At 36.4% G+C, this 22,992-nt stretch overlaps 1 protein-coding gene across 1 annotated transcript in view; it reads right to left on the reverse strand.

Moving 5' to 3' along the window:
- Nucleotides 1-203: 203 nt before the first annotated feature.
- Nucleotides 204-22,992, reverse strand: part of FRK (fyn related Src family tyrosine kinase) — a 155,708-nt gene continuing 132,919 nt past the window's right edge. Inside the window, exons 6-8 of the mRNA XM_001369045.5 lie at nucleotides 10,339-10,520; nucleotides 6,834-6,999; nucleotides 204-4,981 (exon numbers count right to left, since the gene is read on the reverse strand). Coding sequence (XP_001369082.1) covers nucleotides 4,764-4,981; nucleotides 6,834-6,999; nucleotides 10,339-10,520 — 566 coding nt within the window. The 3' untranslated portion in view covers nucleotides 204-4,763. The remainder of the gene's footprint in view (nucleotides 4,982-6,833; nucleotides 7,000-10,338; nucleotides 10,521-22,992) is intronic.

A 22,992-nucleotide genomic window follows, 5' to 3' on the forward strand; every position in this document is an offset into this window, starting at 1 on the left:
AGAGGAATGGTCAGGAAGAATTTAAGATGGAGAAGATCATGAAGCCATGGTAGTATACATGTGTGAATACAGTCATCAAGCAAATATCTTTCTTATTCTTATTTAATGAATCAAATGAAATATTAAGGGTTCCTATTTTGTTTGAAGATTGATAAAAATGTCTCATATGATGATTTCAGGAAAAAGACTGCATACACTCAAGGTCATCCCAATGATATTTTTAATCACTGGACATAGAAATGATTATTTTCTTTCTCAATAAAATAACCCTTTAGAAGGGAAGTACACAATTACACAATTTGAATGTATGTTTATTCGTGTTTTTGGAGAAATAATTCAATGCAAAAACATTCATTTCCCAAATTTTACTTTTTGTTTTGCCTGAAGTACCAATAAATAGCCACAGAAACCCAGATGACAAGGCTGCTTTTCTAGAAACCATATGCTAAACTATGGAAAACATTATCGTGGTATGGCATATGTTCTGCAAGCCCTAGGACACAGATGGGTCTTGTTTCCTCTAGACAGCTGCAGCTGGGAAACAGCATTGCATCCTCCCATTGCTCCCTTTGGGTCATCATGAAATCTGAAGAGTTTGGGTCCCATTATGTATTTCCTGAGCCATGATGATATTAGGCAGATATTCTTTTTATCGTTGGAAATTATGAATGGGCACAGCATGGTATTTCCCACTAGCCTTATGGTACACGTGTCCTTCTTGCTCTTTAGTGCCCTTTAAAGCTGTCCATATCTATAGCCAAGTGTATAGCTCATTAGTCATTTTGCCTTTTTGATTTGAATTGCAAGATACTAAGCTCCTACAGCTTTTAGAAATTGATTAAATTCCCCTCCAGACCTCACATACTGTCAGCACATTTTTTCTCTTGTCTTTTTAAAGGAGAACCTAGTGGAATTTGGAATGTTTCTTATCTTACTAAAAAGCCTTTGGTTTGTGTCTAAAGGGGTTCAGAAGAACCATATGATATGATTTACTCCTCTACTCCATTCTCTCTAACCCTCAAATAACCGAATTACATAAATAAAACATTATGTAAAAAGTGCCTTCGTACAATTTATGAGTGAATTTCACAAGAGCTGTTTCATTGTAAAAAAAAAAAATCAACTTATCTTTTCCCGATCCTTTTATTCCCCAGAAAGAGAGAAATTTATGTCAGTTTAAAAAAAATCTATTACTGTTTCTCATAACTGAATCCATTATTTTTCTCCATGATCCATCAGGTAAAAACAAGAATAATAGATTGCTTTGGCAGAGCCTTGAACATAAAAGTCCCCAAGAATCAGATGCAATAAGTTAAACCCATTTTAGTGTGTACTGTAATTGAAAAAGATAACCTTGCTTTTCCATTTTAAAATCCGTTCTTAGAGGAAAGTTCATAATTGTTACCTGTTACAAAAGGGCAAATTATATAGTCACATTTGAGTATACGGATTCTTTCAGTTCATGCCTACACAAAAGCAAATAGGTTTCTATTCTCCAAGTCTGCCCACAATGTAGGTCATTTTGTTCCTCCGGTCACCATAGTAAACTTTTAACCATTTTTCTGCCAAAGAGTATTTTGTACCTCTCAAAATGTGGTAGATAAGATTATTGATAAAGTACTAAAGCTGGCCTGTAGCTATCTACCGTTCCACCTGCTCTCCCAATTATGTACTCTATGCTGTTCCTTACACAAAACACCCCATCTTCCCATTTTAAGCATTTTTATTTTCTATACTCTATGCCTGGAATGATCTCCTTCCTCCTGTCTGTCTCAAAACTTCCCTAATTTCCTTCAAGTTCTGGCTGAAATCCTCCTCCTATAATAAGCTTCTCCCAGTCTGCTTTCATTCTAACATCTTCTCTCTGTTGATTATCTTTAAATAATCCTATACATAACTTGCTCATGTAGAGTTGTTTGCAAGTTGCCTCCCCCATTAGATTGCAAGCTCCTTGAGGGCAAAGGCCTCTCTTTATATCCCCAACACTTAGAACAATGCCAGGCAGGCAATAGATATTTCATAAACGTGTATTGGCTGGCTGACAGCACTTATATCACATATGATATCTTATGTATTCTTGTGTTGAGAAACCAGAGCATGATTCAGTGAAAAGCAGACTAGATCTCGTGTCAATGGATGAGTGAAAATCTTTCACATGTGAAAAAGTTTTAAGTTCCTTCCTGTTTGAAGAAATGGCTATTTGTGCCCAAATTGTTGTAAAGCCTTCCCAAACCATACTGATCTGATAAAGCCACAGTCAGACACAATACAGTGATATCATTTTGGTCCTCTTCAAGTAAAAAGGACAACAAACAACCAACTAAGGTTTCTTCTAAATTTCTAGGATCCTGTGATCTTAAAATTGACCACTCAAGTGGCTCCACACATTCCACTTTGGTATAAACCTTTGGGTGGTCAGCCCTCATTTTCTACTAGAGAGGGAACAAGGATCAGGCTCACAATTTCTTTTTATTTAGTGTATGTTGCCCAATATCCTGCCCTTGTGCAGTTCTCAGTGAGAGTATGAATAAGTGCTACTAATACTCAAAGAAAGAATAGATTTTAATGAAGAATTTGAATACTGAAGCCTACCCCATAAATGAGAAAAGGAACTAAATCAGGTAACTTTCACAGCTATGGCTAGGGGGAAATTCTTAACCAAACCAAATGGAGGAAAGAAATGATTACAAAAGAGAATATAGATGAACCAGATAACTTCTGGTATAAGATTTAAAAGCTTCTGAACAAACAAGAATGAGAAGTAATTAAATGAAATCTTTGCATCAGATACCTCTAATAAATGTCAGATTTCTAAGATATATGACATATACTAGGCACTCAATCAGTTTTTCCTGATTGTGTGATTGAATTTACAAAAACATATAAGACCAAATCAACAAGAATTTATTAAGTGCCCACTAAGTGTCAGGCATTGTGGTGGGGATAAAAGTCCAGATAAAAGGAAAGTCAAAAGACAGTTCCTGGTCTCAAGGAGCTCACAGTCTAATGAGGGAGGAAACATGTAAACAATAATGTACAAATAAAATATATACAGGATAAATTAAAAATAATCACTAAAAGGAAGGCACTAAGATTAAAAAGGGATGGGAAAGTCTTCCTGTAGAGAAACTAAAACTCAAAGGAAGCCAGGGAATCTAGGAGGAAGAGATAAGGAAGGAGAAGAGAGAGAAAGAGAATTCCAGGTATAAGGGACCATCACTGGAAATGCCTAAAGTTAAGAGATTGACTGTCTTGGGTTAGGAACAGCAAGGAGGTCAGTGTTATTGAATTATGTAGGAAAAGGTGTGGAGTAATATATAAGAAAACTGGAAAGGTTAGGAAAGGGCCAAGTTATGAAAAGCTTTAAAAGCCAAAGGAAAAATTCTTTATTTGATCCTGGAGGTATTTGGGAATCTAATCAATGGATAAGAGGTTAAATGACATAAACATTCAGTTCTCAAAAGAAGTGTGGATTATTATTAGCCATATAAAAGATTGCTCTAAATCACTAGTAAGAGAAATATACAACCCTGAGGTCTCACCTCACATAGAGTACTTGGCAAAGATGATGAAAAATGAGAATAGTCAATGGAGGAAGTGTCATAGATTGTACACTAAATAGTGTTAATTGACTTGTGAATCCATCCAACTAATCTAAAAAGTAATTTGGAATTTTGCTTTTTTTTTTTTTGGAATAAATTGTTCAGGCTGTAAAGACCTTCTTTTCTCTTACAAGAAAAGGATGACCTTGGTTACAACATAATTTAGAGACCAAGGGTTAGAAGGAAAGAACTTAAGGACAAACAGTACCCTCACTGCCAATGAGTGATAACCTAATTTTTTTCTTCAAATAGATAAAGCCAATTTTTCATAAAAAGCAAAGAAATCCCCAGGAACTCTGAGAAATATGAATTCTCTGTCTTGCTCAGATGATCTTTTTTTTCTAAATCAATTTGATACCTATTTCTCAAACCTCCTGAGTTACAGTTGTTTTTCATATATACATCAGGGTAGAATAACTCATCAGCTTTGCAGTATGATTCTGCACATTAAGAAATTTAAAGTAATGTTGATTATTCTCATATGACACATACTGGAGGTATATAGAAATCTCTCCATTTCCTTTTACAAAATAAGAGAGATTTAAATTCTTTTCCTCAACAGCTGCTTCATTTTTCTGCAAAGCACAAAAAAATGCAATTACTCCCAGTACAATCAAGACATTTAATATGGCTTTACCCTCATTGTAGTTACAGGATATTTTAAAAGAGAAGAGGGGGAAATCTCAAAGCACAGGTCCTGCTGTGCAGCAAAGCAATCATATTCCTTCATAATAACAGCCGGATGAGATTCAGTGATCTGAGGAATAATGAATAACCACACTAATCAGCAAACAGGAAAATGCTGCCACATTTAACAGAGTAAAAATCGACCATCATCTGTTGATTCTTATGATCAGTATTTCAACCAATAAATAGAAATATCTTCAAAATGAGAAGGAAAAGAACTTGTTTCAGTTTTTTGATCTTGCCAAGCAGCTAGCTGATGGAAGCATTATTTTTGCAATGTCCTCCAGTGTTGTTCAAACAAGGAAATGGAGATTTGGTTATTTCTAGCACACATATTCAAGTACCACAAAATGGAATCTCTTTCCTCCCAGATCTCAAAACTAAGTTGATTTTGTAGTTGGTGGTTGCTATGTTTCTGGCCACTTATTCTATTTTTTTATTTTTTGAAGAACAGCCATTGTCCCAGCCCTAGGTTTATCTAATGAAATTATTTGCATCTAAATAAGAAGAAGAATCCAATTCATAATAATAGTCTTCAAGACTCCAGTGCAATGATTCAAATGTTGGTCGATCTTTGGGTTCTACATTCCAACATTGCAACATGATGTTGTAGAGTTCCAATGGACAATTCTCTGGTTGAGGAAGTCTATAGTTTTGATCCAATTTCTGGATTACCTGCATACCTGTCATGCCTGAGAGAAACAGAGAGAGACAGAGAAATAGAGTCAGAGAGAGGGAGAGACATGCATACAGAGAAAGTAAACCCAACAATTGAAAAAATATGTATATACATTTTTTTTAATTTTGTATACTATTTTATTCCATTGTACAATGGATAGAGAGTAGGCTTTAGAGTCAGGAAAGCCAGTGTTCGAGTCCCAGTTTCATCTGGACTCCTTTTCAAATCCCCTAATCTCTCAGTCCCCCAGGCAACTTTCTTGAGACTATAAATTGCATAGGAGGTATTGATATGCTTTAGAAGAGAAAGTTTCCTCAATAAAACTTCCTACACTGATGAAATTATATCTATTTTTAAAAACAATATGATATTATATAAGAATCAGATATTTTCCTCAGTGAACATCTCGATCACATGATCATCTTTCCAGACTATAGAGTGTAAACCTCAAAATTTCTCAGACTTATGAATGTTAGGGGTTTCCCCCATTGGGGAATCTTCTACTTAAAAAAATTCCATAGCAGATAGTGAGAATTCTACTTGAATGTGAGGGCTCCTTGCCTTGGGAATATCCCTACTCCACCCTACTTAGGACTGCTTTAGGACAGAGAGCTTCTTGAGAACAATGAAAAGTGCTTTGACTCATGCTTATGGAAAGGACAGGAAGTTCTTTGAGTCATGACTATTTTAGAATTGATACAATGGGATGCTAAGTGCCTATAAAGGTGGGGCAACTTGTAAACTACTTAGACCTAAAAGGTGAAAACTTACTCAGAGGTTTTCTCTTAATGAAATTAGTTGACACAGCAGCATTTTTTTTCTCTCTTACTAAAGAGATTAATCTACTCAGCTGTGAATTCAAAATGGGCTGTCTTTTGGAAAACATCTACAGTGATTGGTAGATGTAGGGACTTAGGGGAGGTGACATGGGAGAAAAACCCCTATATAAGAAAAAAGCAGAATCTCTTGAGGTTATAGCCCTTTGGAGAAAGCCTTTTTTGGAGGATCTCTGATGACGACCGCTTGGGAAGAATCTCTTGAGAGAGGCCTTTTGGAACAGTCTCTGGCTGGAAGGCTCTCTGGTGGAGTCATTCTGAAACATTCAGATTGGAGAGACTCATTCTGAGGAGACTGATTCTGAAACATTCAGATGGAGGAGGGAGCTGGTGAAAGCAGCTGAGATGCTGCTGGCCTGGTGTCATTAGAAATCCTTACTTAGATAGATCTTATGGTGAGTTATAAAAAAACTGACTGATTTCTCTTTTAAGACTCAGGTCTAGGCCATATTGGCTTGAGGCCCTTCATACTTATTCCTTTCTTACTCTCTCTTTCTTTGATTACTCACTGTATTGTTAATTAAATCTCTATAAAACCCAATTGACTTGGGTATTTAAATAATTGGGAATATTTCCCTGGCGACCACCTTATATTTGATTTTAAACCCAAGACACTGTAGTGAAACATATTTCTGCGGTCAAACTTACTCACCCTCTCTTATATCTATCACAATTTATATCTTCCACTATTTTAATCACTACAGTTTAAGACCTCAACCATTTTAAATCTCACAAGAGATTAAATCAAACCCTACCTTTCATAGTGGTTATTCAAATATAATTTGTTAACCATGGTAGAAGAAACTCTAAATCATCTTATTCATTCAAATAACCAATATCCAATGTTAACTATTAAGCATCTGTTTGCATATTATGTATATATATGTGTGTGTGTATAAAATATGCATATAATAAATGCATATATAGGCAATCCCATACCTTTCCCTTCTAAGCCTTTATAAAACATCCCATTAATATCTTAACAGGTAATTTGCAGCAGGAGGACAAGCTTTTAAATAAATTACTCACCTGGATAAGGCATCTTTCCATAAGTAATGATTTCATGAAGAAGTATCCCAAATGACCACACATCAGACTTAATGCTGAATTTATGAGAACGAATGGCTTCAGGTGCCGTCCATTTCACTGGTAGTTTGATTTCTGGTTTAGATTCATAGATATCTTCATTTTCTACCTGTTAAAACATTGATAGAGCCAACTTAACCTGAAGCATTCCTCTTTTTTCCCCCTCTTTGTTCATCTTTGTTCATCAATAAATTATATCATTTCAAAACTAATTAGAGTCTACATGCCATCTGCCTGGTGGAGGGTCATGGCGGCAAATGTATAATCTGGCATACGTTGTTACAACATTATAGTCTAAATATGTATATGTATGTGTGTGGTGTAGGTGTAGACTACATAGGGGATGCCTAACTATATAATCAAGACTTCAGGAGAGACTAAATGCTTAAAATGGTAGATTTTTGTTACAACATCAGGGGTTGTCATCCATGCATTCAGTCAATACCAAGTGAGCACCTACTAAGTGCAAGCCAACATGCAAAGAACTGGTAAAAGGATCCTGCTGGTACAGGGGATCACATGGCAAAGCTGACTTCCCATCTGGTATTCAATAGTGGAAGAGATGATAGCAAGAGCTGTCTGCTATTTTCTGATTTACTGATGGTATTGAAGGGCCATTGACTTTGATAATTATCACTTAACCACTTTCTAGAAGCAGAAAACAGACTCCAAGTGATTTAAATGCAAGTGTCCTCTTGTCATGGTTCTAATTAATTTACTTAAAGAGAGTATGATAGATTCATGAGAATTAAAAATAGTTATTTACTTGTAGCTGAGCCACAGACATCACAAGCCTATAGTCTAGGGAAATACTGGAAGTCACAAAGTTACATTACACTTGGAGGAAAATGTAATTATATAATATGATAGTTTCTGTTATTTCTTATATTAGCCCAGCTGTGACACAGTAACAAGTAATATATCAGAGCTCAGAACTAGAATAAGGAGACTAACCAACATGGCCTAAAAGTGATAAAAGAGAGGTCAGAGAGGCATGCTGCTGAGAGAAACTAACTCTGCAATTGTCAACCAAAGACTCAAGGATACATGAACCTTCTCCTTTGAATGTCCAGGTAATGTCTTTGTGTTATGTATGTTCTTCTATGCATGTATGGAAAATGGAAAAGAGGAGGGAAAGTATGTAATTTTAGGTGCACTGTAGGAAAAAGAGTACACAAAAATACAAAAATGTCTGAATGAAAAATTAAGATTTTAGTCCAATATACAGAAAATGTTTTTTCATGGTTTCCCTTTTTATTTGAGAGAATTTCCAGGAAAGATTTTTTATCTACTTCACATTTTAAATCAGTTAAAAGTAAGATGTCGTCAGACCAGAGAGTTTTAAATGAAGATGTTTGCCATAATTTAATACCTTATGTAAGTGGGTAGTGAGGTCAAAGGGAAAGGCACAGACTGCATAGGGGACAGCTATCTTTATAATCAAGTCTTGAAGAGAGATTCTATGTTGGAAATGGGACAAACGATAAATATATTGCAGATACTCATTATGGCCACAAATCTATAGCTCTGTGAAGGTCAGATAATGCAAGACCTCAATTTAAAAATCAGGAAACAGATGCCCAGTAAAGCAAAGTAACTTAGCCAGCCACTTGATGGAAATGAGCATCAGAGATGATATTTAAACCTGAGGCTTCTGATTGAAGACCCAATACTCTTTCTGCTATATTGCTAGATTGGGAGCTCCTTGAAGGCAGGTACTATTTTTACTTTTCTTTGTATGTCCAATGCTCAGAACAATGCCTGGAGCTTAATAAATGTTTACTAACTTAAATTGACCATACTGCTTCCCTATGAGAAATGATGTAGATATGTATGATATAGGAATATATGTGATTATATGATAGATTTACTCACCTGGAAAATAGGAAAAAGAAAAAGAAAAGGAAAAGATGGGAACAAATCTTCTAGGGGAAAATATCAATCCTAAAAATGGGTAGAAACAGAGAGCAGAAAAGTGGCCTATTTTATTGGCTAGCCCAGTGGGGCAGCAGTATACTTTCATAAATTGACCTTTATGCTTTTTCAATTCCTATGATTTCTCAACTCATGCTTCCATATAATCTAAAGTCTATTGGGTCATATATGAGCATCCAATAAAAGACATCTTCCCCTTAAAAGAATCTCTCTAGCCTGACCCTCCAAGCCTTAACTCAAGAACACAGCAAAACAAAACCCTCTCTTTTCCAACTTATCCTAGATTTCACTGTTACTAGTTTAATTTGGGGTTACACATTTAGGAAACCTATAGGAAAAGAAGAAAAATCCTTCCCTTTTTTTTGACTAGATAGCCATTTTACTAATCTAGCATCTTGCCTTTTAAGTGCCCCTTTCTTCAGAGCTATTGTTCTGACACAAGCTGTCCTTAAGGTCAGTTATCTTCCTAATCAGCAAAGTCAGAGGAAGCATGGCATATTTTATACTTTACACAGCTATAGGGCTATGTAGGCTTCTAGCAATGTTAACTGATTAACAATATTGAAGTGCTATAAATAAAAATAATAATAGCCAGCATTAACAAAACTCTTTAAGATTAGCAAAGCACATTCCAGACATTATCTCTCTTTATTCTCACAATGAAGCAATTAAGTAAATGCCATTTTTATCCCTATTTTGTAAATAAGGCAACTTTGGCAGAGAAAGGTTAAGTTATTTGCCAAACTTCATTTAAGTGCCTGAGACATCATTTTACTCAGGTCTTCCTGACCCCATGTCAAGTACTATATATATTATTTCACCTAGATGCCTCTAAAACTTTATTCTCTGTACAAAACCAGGTTATCAAAATTACCAACTTTTTTTGGATTACTCTTCAAAGTTGTTATGCTCAAACCCTGGTCTGAGTGTGACTTGATAGGATGTAAAGTTTTTTTATGTATTCCACAATCTATTCTTTTAATTAAGGTTTTTTTATATGATTTTTAACTTTACTTTCCATCTTAGAAACAATACTGTGTATTGGTTCTAAGGCAGAAGAATGATAAGGGCTAGGCAATGGGGGTTAAGTGGCTTCCCCAGGGTCACACAGCTAGGAAGTGTCTGAGGCCAGATTTGAACCTAGGACCTCCTGTCCCTAGGCCTGGCTCTCAATCCACTGAGCAACCCAGCTGCCCACTGCTTTCATTCTTTGCATGAATTAATTCACTCAAGAATCTAACATTAAATTCTCAACAAAAGAAGTAAGTTTTAAAAACTGATTTTGGTTAACTCAATTTTTTCTTGGCTACAGTAGATTATTGCACTTGCCCTGTAGAGTCTTTTGTCCATGATGAAATGTTGCATGGATGAAAAGAATTTGAGAAATACTATTTTAAGGCATGATTGTGAGGTTGTTGTTTTTTTTTATTCTGAGGGGAAAGCAATTTACTGATTTAAAAACCCAACACCCAATTTCACTTTAAAAATTAATTTAAAATTCTTTAAAACTCACCTTAAAAACTCTTGCAAGTCCAAAGTCTGCCACTTTGTAAACATTGTGTTCACCAACGAGGACATTTCTGGCAGCTAAATCTCTGTGGATATAGTTCTGGGATTCTAGGTAAGCCATTCCTGAAGCAACTTGAGCTGCCATGTCCAGCTGTTGAGGCAGATGGATTTTGGACCCACCATCATCTAGACAAGAAAGTGGGGGAAAGCTATAACAGCATGTCAAATAACTGCTCTATTCTATTGACTTTTGCATATTTGAATATTCAGTGTCATTAATGGGGATTAATCTTTATAGGACTAAATCATGAATTAGTAAATACAACCAAATTCAGCAACTGAAATCTCAAGAAATAAAAAGGTAGAGAGTAACAAGTTCAGGCTTGCATTTACTCCAACTAATAGTTATCTTCTCATACTTATGGACCTCATCTTTCCCATCCCTGCTATCATTATGATAGACTTCAAAATTTAAATCAATGATCATTCTGACTCTGGCCTAATTACCCAACTCATTTGACTCTGGGGTCTCACTGTATTCCCTTTCTTGGAGCAGCATTTCAGGAAAACCCTAGCTAAGCTTCACTTCAAAACCTTACCAACTCGCTCACATACACTCCTCTCCAACTTCTACACTACTCCTCCTCCTAATTAACTTCCAATCTCCACTTCTAGAGTATACACTAAGATCAAAATAAAGGCTGCAAATTATTCTTAAATGAAGTATCAATCTATTCCCATCTGGCCTCACTTACCAGCTCTGTAAGTTTTTGGATCAAAATGCCTCTCCCTGCCACCATTCCCCTATTTATTGTTTCTCGCACTAAATGTAAGCTGCTTGGTACAGGGATTTTATATGCCTTCATAGATTTCTATTGCCAGTGCTTAGCACAGAGTGCTTAGACATTATGAAACACTCCATAAATGTTTCCTCATTTAAATGTTTCCTCATTTATTCATTTATTTATGCATTCATTCACTTTGCCATCACTCAAAACTGACCAACATCCAAGATCTTGAACTCTAAAACTCTTCTCAATGACTATAATTTCCTTGACCATTTAATGAGTCTGAGGCATTAGTGACTAGGCTATGTGACCTAAATTATCATTTCCTTTCTTCCACAATCTCAAACCTTTCTGTACTCTCTCACATCTTTTTGTCCTTGCCTCAAATCTCAGAGCATAAGTTGGTCTTTCTTGCCAAGACCAAATTTCCACCAACATGCTTAAACTCCCTTCCTATTCTATCTATTCTGCATGAATTTACTCTAACAATCATTCTTATTTTTTATTCAGTCTCTCCCTCCCCATTGATTCTTTCTCTTCCCCTATAAGTATTCTCAAGCTTAGTCTATCATCAAAAAAAATCTATTGATTTCATCATTTCTCTCAAACTGTCATCTTTTCCTTCTCCCTCCTTTCCCTCCTCGCTTTCTATCTCTTTCTCTCTATCTCTTAATTATGCCCATTTGTTACAAGGGTTTTCTTTTGGTTTTCCCTTTTCAGAACGGGAAGGCAGGAAGGTGGGAAAACAAATGAAAACAAGAGATTTAAGAAAAAACAGGGGTAATTGATAGAGTAATTCTAGGGCTTCCTCCAAGTCATATCTATGTCTCTCTGTCTCTGTTTCTCTCTACTCAACTCTAGAACTATGGAATACTGGTCATGTCATTTCACATATTTCTTCATTTATAAAGTGGGAATGATAATCTTTATAATAACTACTTCATAGTATTTCTGAGAGAAAAAGCACTTTGCAAAACTTCAGAACACTGTGTGTAGGAGAAATATGCCTAAACTATAGGAAAGAATAATTTAGTAGTCTACCAGTAGTGCCTCCATTTCCTTTTCACCTATTTATTCCTTCCTGTTCCTACCACTTCAATGAAACTGCTCACTCTAAAATCATCAATGATTTTTTTCCGTTTTGAAAATGTTTTCTTGTCATTTATTTTCCCACCTTCCTGCCTTGCCTTTTGAAAAGGGAAAAAGAAAAGAAAAACTTTGTAACAAATGTGCATGGTTAAGTAAAACAAATTTCCAAATTATCACTGTCCCAAATTATGTGTTTCATTTGACATATTGTTATGGTAAAATTTAGGGTTGTTGACTAAATATATTATATTAGTGGTTGCCAGGGATTAAAATTCAATCCCAATAAAATACTCAAGTCAGTTTGGGATTTTATGGTGATTTAATTACAATAGAGGGAAGAAATTAAGAAGAAGGAAAAGAAGGGGAGGGTATAAAATTTTCTCTGGCCTGGAAAAAGCAAAGGAAGTTCAGAGGGCTCAGCCAAGGGGCTTTCTCAGAAGATTAAATGTAGCTTGGCTTCCAGCCACAAGGCCTCCTCCAAGATGAGGGGCCTCTTCGGAGGATAGTACCTTCAAGAGGTAAAGAAAAGGGGGAGTCAGCCTTAATCACTCACCAAGGCCAATTCAGGGGAAATGCCTCACCTAAACCATGCTACAGAGCTACTCCCAGTGACCTCCACTGACAAAGTCCACCAAACCACAAGCATGCCAAATGCCTCCAAAAGCTCCCAACGCCACAGAGAGCTCTTTCACAGGAAGTGGTGCAAAATATATAGGCAGTTCTTTACATCACTTCCCGAGTCTCACATGTACCAATGGTAGCTTAAGCTTGGTGTAGGACAGCCCAGGGGGTCAGTCAGTTGTTTCTGATTTGTCACTAGCTAGCACATGCTGATCATAAGCCATCCTCCCCTGTAAGTGGGGGGTGTATACATTCCTTGGTTGCTAAAATTCTAAAGACTAAGCAGGGTGGAGTAATTCTAAAATTCACAATTTTTAGTCCATGACCTTTTGCCAAATGCAATGGGTTCTTTTTTATCTTGCCCTCTGGCCTTCATACATGATTTCATATTGTTAACCAGCCCCTTCTTGATGTTCCTTCTTTCTTTGACTTCTGAAACACTCTCCTCTTTTGGGCTTTCTCTGAATCTTTTTTTTTTGCTTCATAGGGCTCCTTCACAGCTTCCTCTTCCTCTTGTCAACCCCAGAGCAGAGTGTCCTCTAACAATCTCACCTTCATCGCTTTCTCCTCTCTATACTCCTTTCCTTGAGTTCATCAGCTCCCACATATTAAACAAATCTTTCTATGCACCTAACTTCTAAATGTCTGTCTTTAATTACGATTTCTTCCCCAAGCTAGAGACTTTTATTTCCAGATGCCCATAGAACACTTATGTATGAATATAATGTTGAAATATTGAACTCAGTATGACCAAAAAGTAAATCAATCATATTCCCATCCCCTGCAAATCTTTATTTTTTTTTTGTAATTCCACTACTCAACTTCACAGAGGAGTTGAAATCATAAAAGAAAACATATTGTCCAAAGTGTGAAGATAGGATTAATTCTCCCCTTATCTGTTTTTAGCTAATCAAATCAGGAACTTAAAGTACCCCTATTTAACCATTAAGCATGAGAGTTCACAAGTCACTTACTAGAGTAAGTGACACCTCCAAAGGCCACTGCCCTCCCCCAGGCAGGGCTAGGCAAATTGGGAGGCTGTGATTGGTTCCCATAAAGTGGGGGAGTGACAGGAAGTGACATCGAGAAAATGGCTTTAAAAAAGGCCAGAATTATCTCTGCTTCTGTGAGCTGGGCTGGAGGAGAACTCTTTGATTCCTTGGCTTTGGGGAGGCCCATTTCTTTCCTGGATCCTGCTTTGGCTGAACCAGACTTCACTTTGCTGGAGAAGCTCTTAGAGCTGGTAGGCTTGTTAAGAATCTGTCTCTTATCTATATTTTCCATTTTCATTCTTTCCACCTCTTTGTAAATAAAAGCGGCTAAAAGTAATTTTGACTTAAGCTATACTATTTTAAAATCGGTGATCACAATATCACTTTATAACTCTCTTATTGAGCCAAAACCCCAATTTTATTCCTGACAAAAGTTTGACTCATCTTTAACTCTTTCCTCACCTTTACCCCTTTATCCAATGATTTCCCTTGTCCTGTGGTTTCTGCCAGGGAGCAGCTAGATGGCACAGAATCAGGAAGACTTATTTTTGTGAGTTCAAATATGGCCTCAGACTTTTACTAGCAGTGGACCCAAGGCACTTAACCTTATGTGCCTCAGTCTCTTCATCTATAAAATGAGGTAGAAAAGGAAATGGTAAACTACTCCAATATTTTTGCCAAGAAAACCACAAATTAGGTCACAAATATTTGAACACAACTGAAACAACTAAACAACATAGTTTCTAGCTCCATAATATCTCTTGCACCCATTTGCTAATTTATAATTCTATAGTACAATCCATGACTACTCTTATCTAAACTTTGGTAGTAACCTCCTCACTGGTCTTGCCTCCTCTGGCCATTCCATCCCTTACAGCACTTTTAAAGTTACCTTTCTAATAAACAAATCTATGTCTTCCCCCCACCCAAAAAAAAAACCTTTAGTGACTCCTAATTGCATTCTAAAGGAAAAATTATATATTCCTCAGGCTAGAATTGAAAGCCCTCCACAACTTTGTTCCAATCTTTTTTTTTCTGGATTTATTTCATACTATTCTTTCTCTTTAATGCACTTATTACTCCAGTCAAATTGAATTTCCATTATTTCAATATCTCATTCTGCCCTCTCTTTCCTTGACTAATTTTCATATACCTTTTTTTTCTGGCAATGCCATACTATGGCAAAGAAAACATTCACACTCCTGTCTAATAATATCCTTTTAATCCTTTAAGAGTTAAAAGGTCCCACCTTCTCTCTCACCCCTTAGTTGGATTAATCAATCAATTAAGCTTGTATTAAGTGTCTTCTGTGAATCAAGCACTGGGGAAGGTGCTGGGGATACAAAGATAAAAAATACAATAATCCTTCCTCCCAAAATTTATATTTTGTTAAGGGAAGAAACACATAATATGGAATACATAAAAACTAGTTACATACAAAGTAGGTATAGAGGTAGAGCATTAACAGTTGGAGAGAAATCAGGAAAGGCTTTATATAGGTGATAGTTTCATTTGATCTTGAAGGAAGTGAGGTATTTATGAGACAGAATCAAAGAGGGCACACATTCCAGGCATGGGAGATGGCCAGTTCAAATTTATTGGGAGAGGAGTTGAAGTATCATGTGTAAGGAAAAAAGATAAGACCAGTTTGTCTTGACTATGGAGTATAGGAACAGGAGTAGTATATAATGTGGTTGGAAAGTTATGTTGGGGCCAAGTCATGAAGACTTATAAAATATAAAAACAAAAAGGTTTATATTCAGTCCCAGAGAGAATAGGGAGCCACTAGACTTGATCAAGTGGGAAAATGACATGGTTAGACCTGTATTTAAGGAATATTACTTAACTTAATGGATCAAAGAGAGAAGTGAGGCAAAGAGATCAATTAAGAGAAGATTGTAATAATCCAGGTAAGAAGTAATAAGATTCTGAATTAGGGTGGTGGCAATGAGAAGGCGGGGGGGGGGGGGAGGCAGAGCAGAAAAATATTGTGAAGGCAGAAATGATAGAATTTGGCAAATGATTGCTATGCGACATAAGAGAAAATCAAGATAAAATAACAGAGGTCACAAACCTGAGAGACTAGAAAAAGTGATGGCCTTAACAGAAACAGGGAAATTCAGTAAAGTAGAGGGTTTGAATAAAATGATCATGAGCTCTTTTTTTTTGAAAATGATGAGTTCACAAGAGTATATTGAGATCACTAAAAGGATCTCTCCTTCAAATCTCTCATGCCTCTGTTTGACTCTTATGTACTTATAATATTCCAACTTTATTATAGTTATTTGTGTAGTACTTTTATTCTTCCTACCAGATTGCTCCTTGAGGATGGAAAATTTGTCTTATATTGAATCTCTCATGCCTAGCATTTTGTCTCTTAGGTAACAGGTGCTAAATAAATGTTTGTTGAATGAAATAAGAGTAAATTTAATCTACTCTCTGCTAGGTCAAAGCTTTTAGTGTTATGCATGGGGGACAGAATCTAAGGCATCATCTGATTTGAGCTTATCTGTAATTATTTCTACTTGTTTAGATATTGACCTTTCCACCATTCTGAGCTACAGAGAAGTTCTTTATTCCTTCCTTGGAAATTAACTATGAAAAGGAATGGAGCTATATGAGTTGTTGCATAGAAAACCTGAGATCTCAAGGATATTTCATCCTTTTTATAGCCCAGGATATCTGATGGGTGCATAGATGTTTCTTTTTTAAAGTCTAATATTCTTAGTAGGCTACGTATCCCCGTAAGGCCCTGAGATGCCTTCAGCATGTGTCATCTCTAATAACAAACACAGGTTCTTCAACTACCCATTAGTAGTACCCATTCTGCCTAAGGACAGAACATAAGTTTTCTTACCAAGGACAGGTTGGCCCAAAGGCACAAAGTATAATATTGTGACTTTCTATGACTTTGTTAAATGAGGTTGTTTATCCCTGAGAGATATATTGGTTACAAAAACGTTATGAGATAGGAACATTAGACTCACAAATGGCTAGAGGATATTCTTTTTCTCTATTTCTTTTACAAGATTTTTTTTTTAAAACCCTGCAAGCCCTTGGGACATAAATAAACAAAATCCGACATAAGTTCATTCATTAGCAAAAGTTACATTGTGTTATGAAGGATCTGTGAATGACCAAACTATTAAATTGATTAAAAAAATTTTTTATATAATGGGAAGAGCACTGGCTTACAAGTCAGAAAAGTTGGGTTTTAGAAATATCTGTAACCTATGCCTATCCATATAAAGCATGGATCATTTCTTCCTGATCTCTCAACTGCTTGTGCCCTCCCACATTAAACTACCTAGTATTTATTTTGCATTTACCCTATACACATAAACATATACATTCATATATATGTGTATGTGTGCATATATACAATATATACTCTAATACTCATAAGATAAATACCGATAATAAATTGAGGCAAAGAATTATTAAGAGATTAAAACAAGGTTTCAAAGCTAGTCATTCAACAATAGAATATAAACTAGAATCAAGGCAGCGTCACATAGTGGCAAGATTTCAGGGGATGGGTCTCTATTTTCTGTTAGGCTGATCCTCTTCCAATAGGCATAGAATTTGTCACTGTCTTTACTTAAGATATTGCCAGTTTAATAGAAACTCCAAGAACCTTAATTCCACTAAGATACCCTTTAAGAACAACAGGTTAGACAATCTTCAGCAGCTCTGGGACACCCTGAGAATCCTCTCTCACCAAAATTAAAATATCACCACAAAACAAATACTGGAGTGAAAGAACCAATAAAGAGACAGAGTAAAACAACTTTAAAGAAAAAAAAAACCCAACAGGTAGGTAATGAACATCTGGGGCACCAGGTGAGAAGAGAGCAGACCTATCAAGAAGCTGTAGCAAGGAGGGAAGAGCAAGCCAAGAGTGAGACATACCCCCAACCCACATCTACTGTCCAAGGTTTGGAAACCTATTCCTGAGCCAACATCCAGACACCAAGACCCTGCCTGAGCAAAGAGCCAAGCCATGCCCCTTGAAATTGCAAACCTGTGGAGAAGTCCAGACTCCCAGCACAGGGAATTTTAGTCTGGGCTTGGGAAAAGGACTTAATTCACACTTTTAGGTGAATGATGGTACTGAATGATAGTACTGAATGAATGAATGATAGTACTAAGTACTATTTTTTTTTAGTTCAGGGTGAAGATCCAAGACAGGACAATCAAGGGTCTGCCTTATTGGATCAAATACACAGTGAGACCAAAAACTTGAGACTAAGCCTGAGGCTACAATTTGATCAGCCCCTGGCCTGATCAAGATCAGAGTGAGATCAAAAGCTTGTACCTAAGCCTGAGACAAGCCTTTAAGCTATCAGCATCACAAGAGTCAATTAAATCAGCAAGGGGAAGTGAATCTCAGAGCACTCAGCCCACAGACCATCACATCATCTCCCAAGCCTACCTATAATTAGATAGGAAAAATGAACAAAACCAAAAAAGCACCTAACTCCAAAGAATTTTTATAGTGACAAAGAGCAAGGTACAGATACAGAAGGGGACAGTGAAAGCAAGGGAAACACACCCAAAATCCAAAAGAAAAATATGTACTGGACATGGATTCTGGAAGAACTCAAAAAGGACTTCAAAAACCAATTAAGAGAGGCAGAGGAAAAGTGGGAAAGAGAAATGAAAGTGATGCAAGGAGAAAGGAAAATAATGCAAGAAGAAATGGGTCAATGAAAAAGGAGAACCAAAAACTGACAGAGGAAAATCAGAATTGACCATCTAGAAACTAATGATTTCATGAGAAACCAAGAATCAATAAAGCAGAATCAAAGGAATGAAAAAAAAAAGAAACAGGAAAACATGAAATATCTTATTGAAAAAACAACATAGAAAATAAATCTAGGAGAGACAATTTGAGAATTATTGTACTACCTGAAAGCCATGATCAAGAAAAACCTTGGATATCATATTATAAGAAATTATCTAAGATAACTGCCTAGAGATTTTCAAACAAGAAAATGAAATAGAAATTGAAAGAATTCACAGATCACCTCCAGAAATAAAGCCTCAAATGACAACTTCCAGCAATATAATAACTAAATTCAAGAGCCACCAAGCCAAGGTAAAAATACTTCAAACAGCCAGAAAGAAACCATTCAAATATCATGGAGCTACAATCAGGATTACACAGGACCTAGCAGCTTCTACATTAAAGGATTTAAAGGTATGTAATATGATATTCAGAATGACAAAAGACCCAGAGTCACTCAGAGTCACCTATTCAGCAAAACTTAGTATATTCTTTTGGGGGGAGGGGATTGACATTCAATAAGATAGAAGATTTCCAAGCATTCCTGAGGAATGACCCAGACTAAAAAAAAAAACAAAAAACAAATTGAAGTCCAAACACAGGGCACAAGGGAAGCCCAAAAAGGAAAATAAGAAAGAGAAAATTTAAGGGACTCACTGAGGTCAAAGTTATTATATGTTTAAATGGAAAGAGGATTTCTGTAATTCTCAAAAATTGCTCTTAGTAGTAGGGAAGATAGAAGGAATTTGTTCAGAAAGAGGGTGGAGAGGACACCTTGAGGGGAGAGAAGACTCAAAAGGCTGGGCTGAGGAAATCTGTGGAGGAGGGATAAGGATGGACATTGGGGAAGGAAAAGAAAAAAGACTGCATCTACTTGAGGCAGTGAGGTGTAGCACAATGGAAAGAGTACCAGATCTGGAGTTGGGAGAACCTGGGTTCATATCTGGCCTCAGACACTTCCTAAATGTATAATCCTGGGCAAGCCTAGTTTTTGCTGCTCTTCTTAGAACTGATACTAAGACAGAAGGTGAAGCAAGATGGAAGCTGTGACCTTGTAAGTTTCAAAAGACCATTGATAAGCTTATTCTTTTCAAGAGTCTTGAGAGTGAGCCATCTGGGAATCCAAGAATCCAGGAGGCTAGGAGTTGAGCCCATGCCAGGTTTAGTAGTCAACCCAGCATCAGTACCCCAAAGAGTGAAGAGTGACCTTCAAGATCCAGCCTAGGGGTGACTCAGACCAGGATTCAGCCAGCACCAATGAACTTGGTGGGGCCAATACTATGTGAAAAGACATTGTCTAAGTCACCCCTCCCCACCAGAGATCAAGTAGGTATACTGGAAAATGTACCCTTTCCCCAGAATTTGGGGGAAATTATTTATGCATCTGTTGTTCTATCTTCAAAGTAAATATCCCTTTAGAAAAGATAATGTATTCTTGAGCTGGGACTCTAGTCTCTGATGGCTAAACTTGATATATGTCCACACTTAGAACTACCATGACTCATCCAATCTTCTCTATTATTATAAGGAAGAGAGGGTTTCAACAAGAGAAGTGGTCTGCAGGGGAGAGATGCAGGAGGATAAAGTTTCTAGAATGTGGAAATAGGGAGTTGAGACTGTTAGCAGGGGTTTTGGTGGTCTCTCTCTGAATTTCCCTGGGAAGACTGGCTACCTTTCCTGTAGTTGCTGATCTACCCTGATTCCCCATCCTACCTGCTGCCTTGTTGTTATTTGCTGTATTTCCTTGTGATCCTGAACAACTGCCTATCTGACTGTAAGACCAGGTCTGGGTTCCTTTTGGATCCAGGACCTATCCTTGGGTCCTGCCTAATGACCATTGACCACTACCTCTAATACCACCTAAGGGGTGGTGGTGATTTAGTGTAGATTTAGGTAGAGCAGGGACTGGGTTTCTGTTGGCCTTCCAAACCACAGTTATCAGTCTGATATTGGTCCAAATCTATCCATCATATCCCATCCCCAATACCACCCTAGTTTTTTTTTTAATGAACCTCATAAAGTAATAAGGGAATTTAAGCTTGCCATCAAAATATTTGACCCTGATTTTGCCCTTCTGATGAAAGAACTACTAACTAGAAGAGAGAGGGAGCAGTTTGTAGAAGAAACCTGTAATACTACATTAACAGCATGGTCACATGATTTGAAGAACTTGAATTAAATTCAGTCCATAATTATAGAATTTTAAAACAATCAAGACAGTCAGTTATAGAAGTAGTGAAGCCAAATGCAAAAAGACTGGATAGCTGGTCAAAATTTAAGCATATTAGGCAAGAGATTGGGGAGTCACCTGCAGCATTCCTAGATAAATTTATGGATGCTGCTGAAATGCAATTAGGGCTTGATGCACTGTCTGAGGAGACAATTGCACATATAAGAATATTGTTTGTAAAGAATGCATGTAGTGTGGTAAAGAATTTTTTTTAGAAATAACAGCCGTGACTAGGAAACTTTAAGTCTGGAAGATCTTAAGAAAAAAGTCTGCTGTGTTTATTTAGCTAAGGATAAGAGTACAGATGAAAAAGATAGTATTATTGAAGATTTAGAAAAACAATTACAGGAAACAAATAAAAAAGTAAAAGATAGTGAGATCAAAGAAATTAAAGCAGTAGCTGCATTGAAATCAGTACAGCCTAAAAATCAATATGTTCCTAGGGAAAGAAGGTCTGAAACTCCTAGATGTTATTTGTGCAATTGTTTGGGGCATTTTGTAAGGGATTGTCAGCATAGGGGATAATTCTCTAGACAAGTGAATAGAGGAAATGGATTTAATAATGGATGGAGACAATTCTAATGGATAGAATAATAATAGTTTTAATAATGGAAAATAGATATCAAGGACAGGTTAATACAAATGGTTGTCCCAATGCTTGTTGTCAGAGAATGCAAGCCCCTGACCTAAATACTATGCAAGAGTGGATAAATTTCCTAAATTTAACCAAGGAGTAGGTAATCAGAAGGAGGATTAGAGCAAGGGTGCCTATTTCTCATGAAGGTTTACCCAGAGTTCTCCAGTGTTGCATAAATCATTTGAAAATGGATTTCTGGTTATGGATATTGTGTGTGTTGAAAATAATGTGAACGAATCAGTGAATAAAGTAACTGAAACAAAAAAAAAAGAAAGAGGGTGGAGAAATAAGTTGATTATGGTGATATGATGTATATATAAATGAGATGACATGGAACGATATGTATGTATGATATAACGTGTATACATATAAATAATGTGCAAAAAATAAATCAAGGACTGAAAGAGAGGATTTTATTGTGACAAAAGGGAAGGGAGAGATAGAATGGGGTAAATTATATAATATAAAGAGGCATGAAAAGCATTATAGAGAGAGGAGAAAAAGGGTGGTGATGGGCAACTCTTAAATTTACTCTCATCATAAAGGGTTCAGAGAGGGTAAAAAAAGTATATTCAGTGGGGTATAGAGTTCTGTCTTACCGGACAGAGAAGTAAATGGGGAATAAGACAAGGGAAGAGGCAGGTAATTGGAGGGAGGGGGCAGGGGATGACAAAAAGCAAAACACTGCTGAGAGGGAACAGAGAGAAAGGGAATAGAGCAGGATTTAAAGGGGATAATATGATGCAAGGCAATACACAGTAATTATAAAACTGAATGTGAATGGAATTAACTCACCCATTAAACAGAAGTGTTTAGCAGAATAGATTAAAAACCAGAATCCTACTCTATGTTGTTTACAAGAAACACATTTGAAGCAGTGACAAACACAGATTCAAGGTGAAAGGCTGGAGAAGAATTTATTATGCCTCATCTAAAGTAAAAAAAGCAGGCGTAGTAATTATGATATCAGACAAAGCAAAAGTAGAAATTGATGTGAATAAAAGAGATAAGGAAGGAAATTACATTCTGTTAAAGGGTACTATAAAAAATGCAGTAATATTATTACAAACATTTATACACCAAATGGTATAGCAACTAGATTTCTAAAGGAAAAATTAAAGGAGCTTAAGGAGGAAATAGTCAGTGACACCATACTAGTTAGGGATCTTAGCCTTCCACTTTAAGAGCTAGATAAATCAAACCAAAAATAAAAAAACAAATAAGAAGCAAGGGAAGTGAATGAAATGCAAGAAAAATCAGAGTTAATAGCTATCTGGAGAAAATTAAACAAGGATAAAAAGGAATATACCTTCCTCTCAAAAGTACATGGTACATATACAAAGATCAACCATGTACTAGGGCATAGAAATATTGCAAACAAATGAAGAAAAGCAGAAATAATAAATGCAACTTTTTCAGATCATAATGCAATAAAAATTATGATCAACAAGGGTCCATGAAAAGGCATATTTAAAATTAATCAGAAATGTAATAATCTAATTCTTCAAAAAT

Source organism: Monodelphis domestica, chromosome 2 (genome assembly GCF_027887165.1).
Source record: "Monodelphis domestica isolate mMonDom1 chromosome 2, mMonDom1.pri, whole genome shotgun sequence".
Taxonomy (NCBI): domain Eukaryota; kingdom Metazoa; phylum Chordata; class Mammalia; order Didelphimorphia; family Didelphidae; genus Monodelphis; species Monodelphis domestica.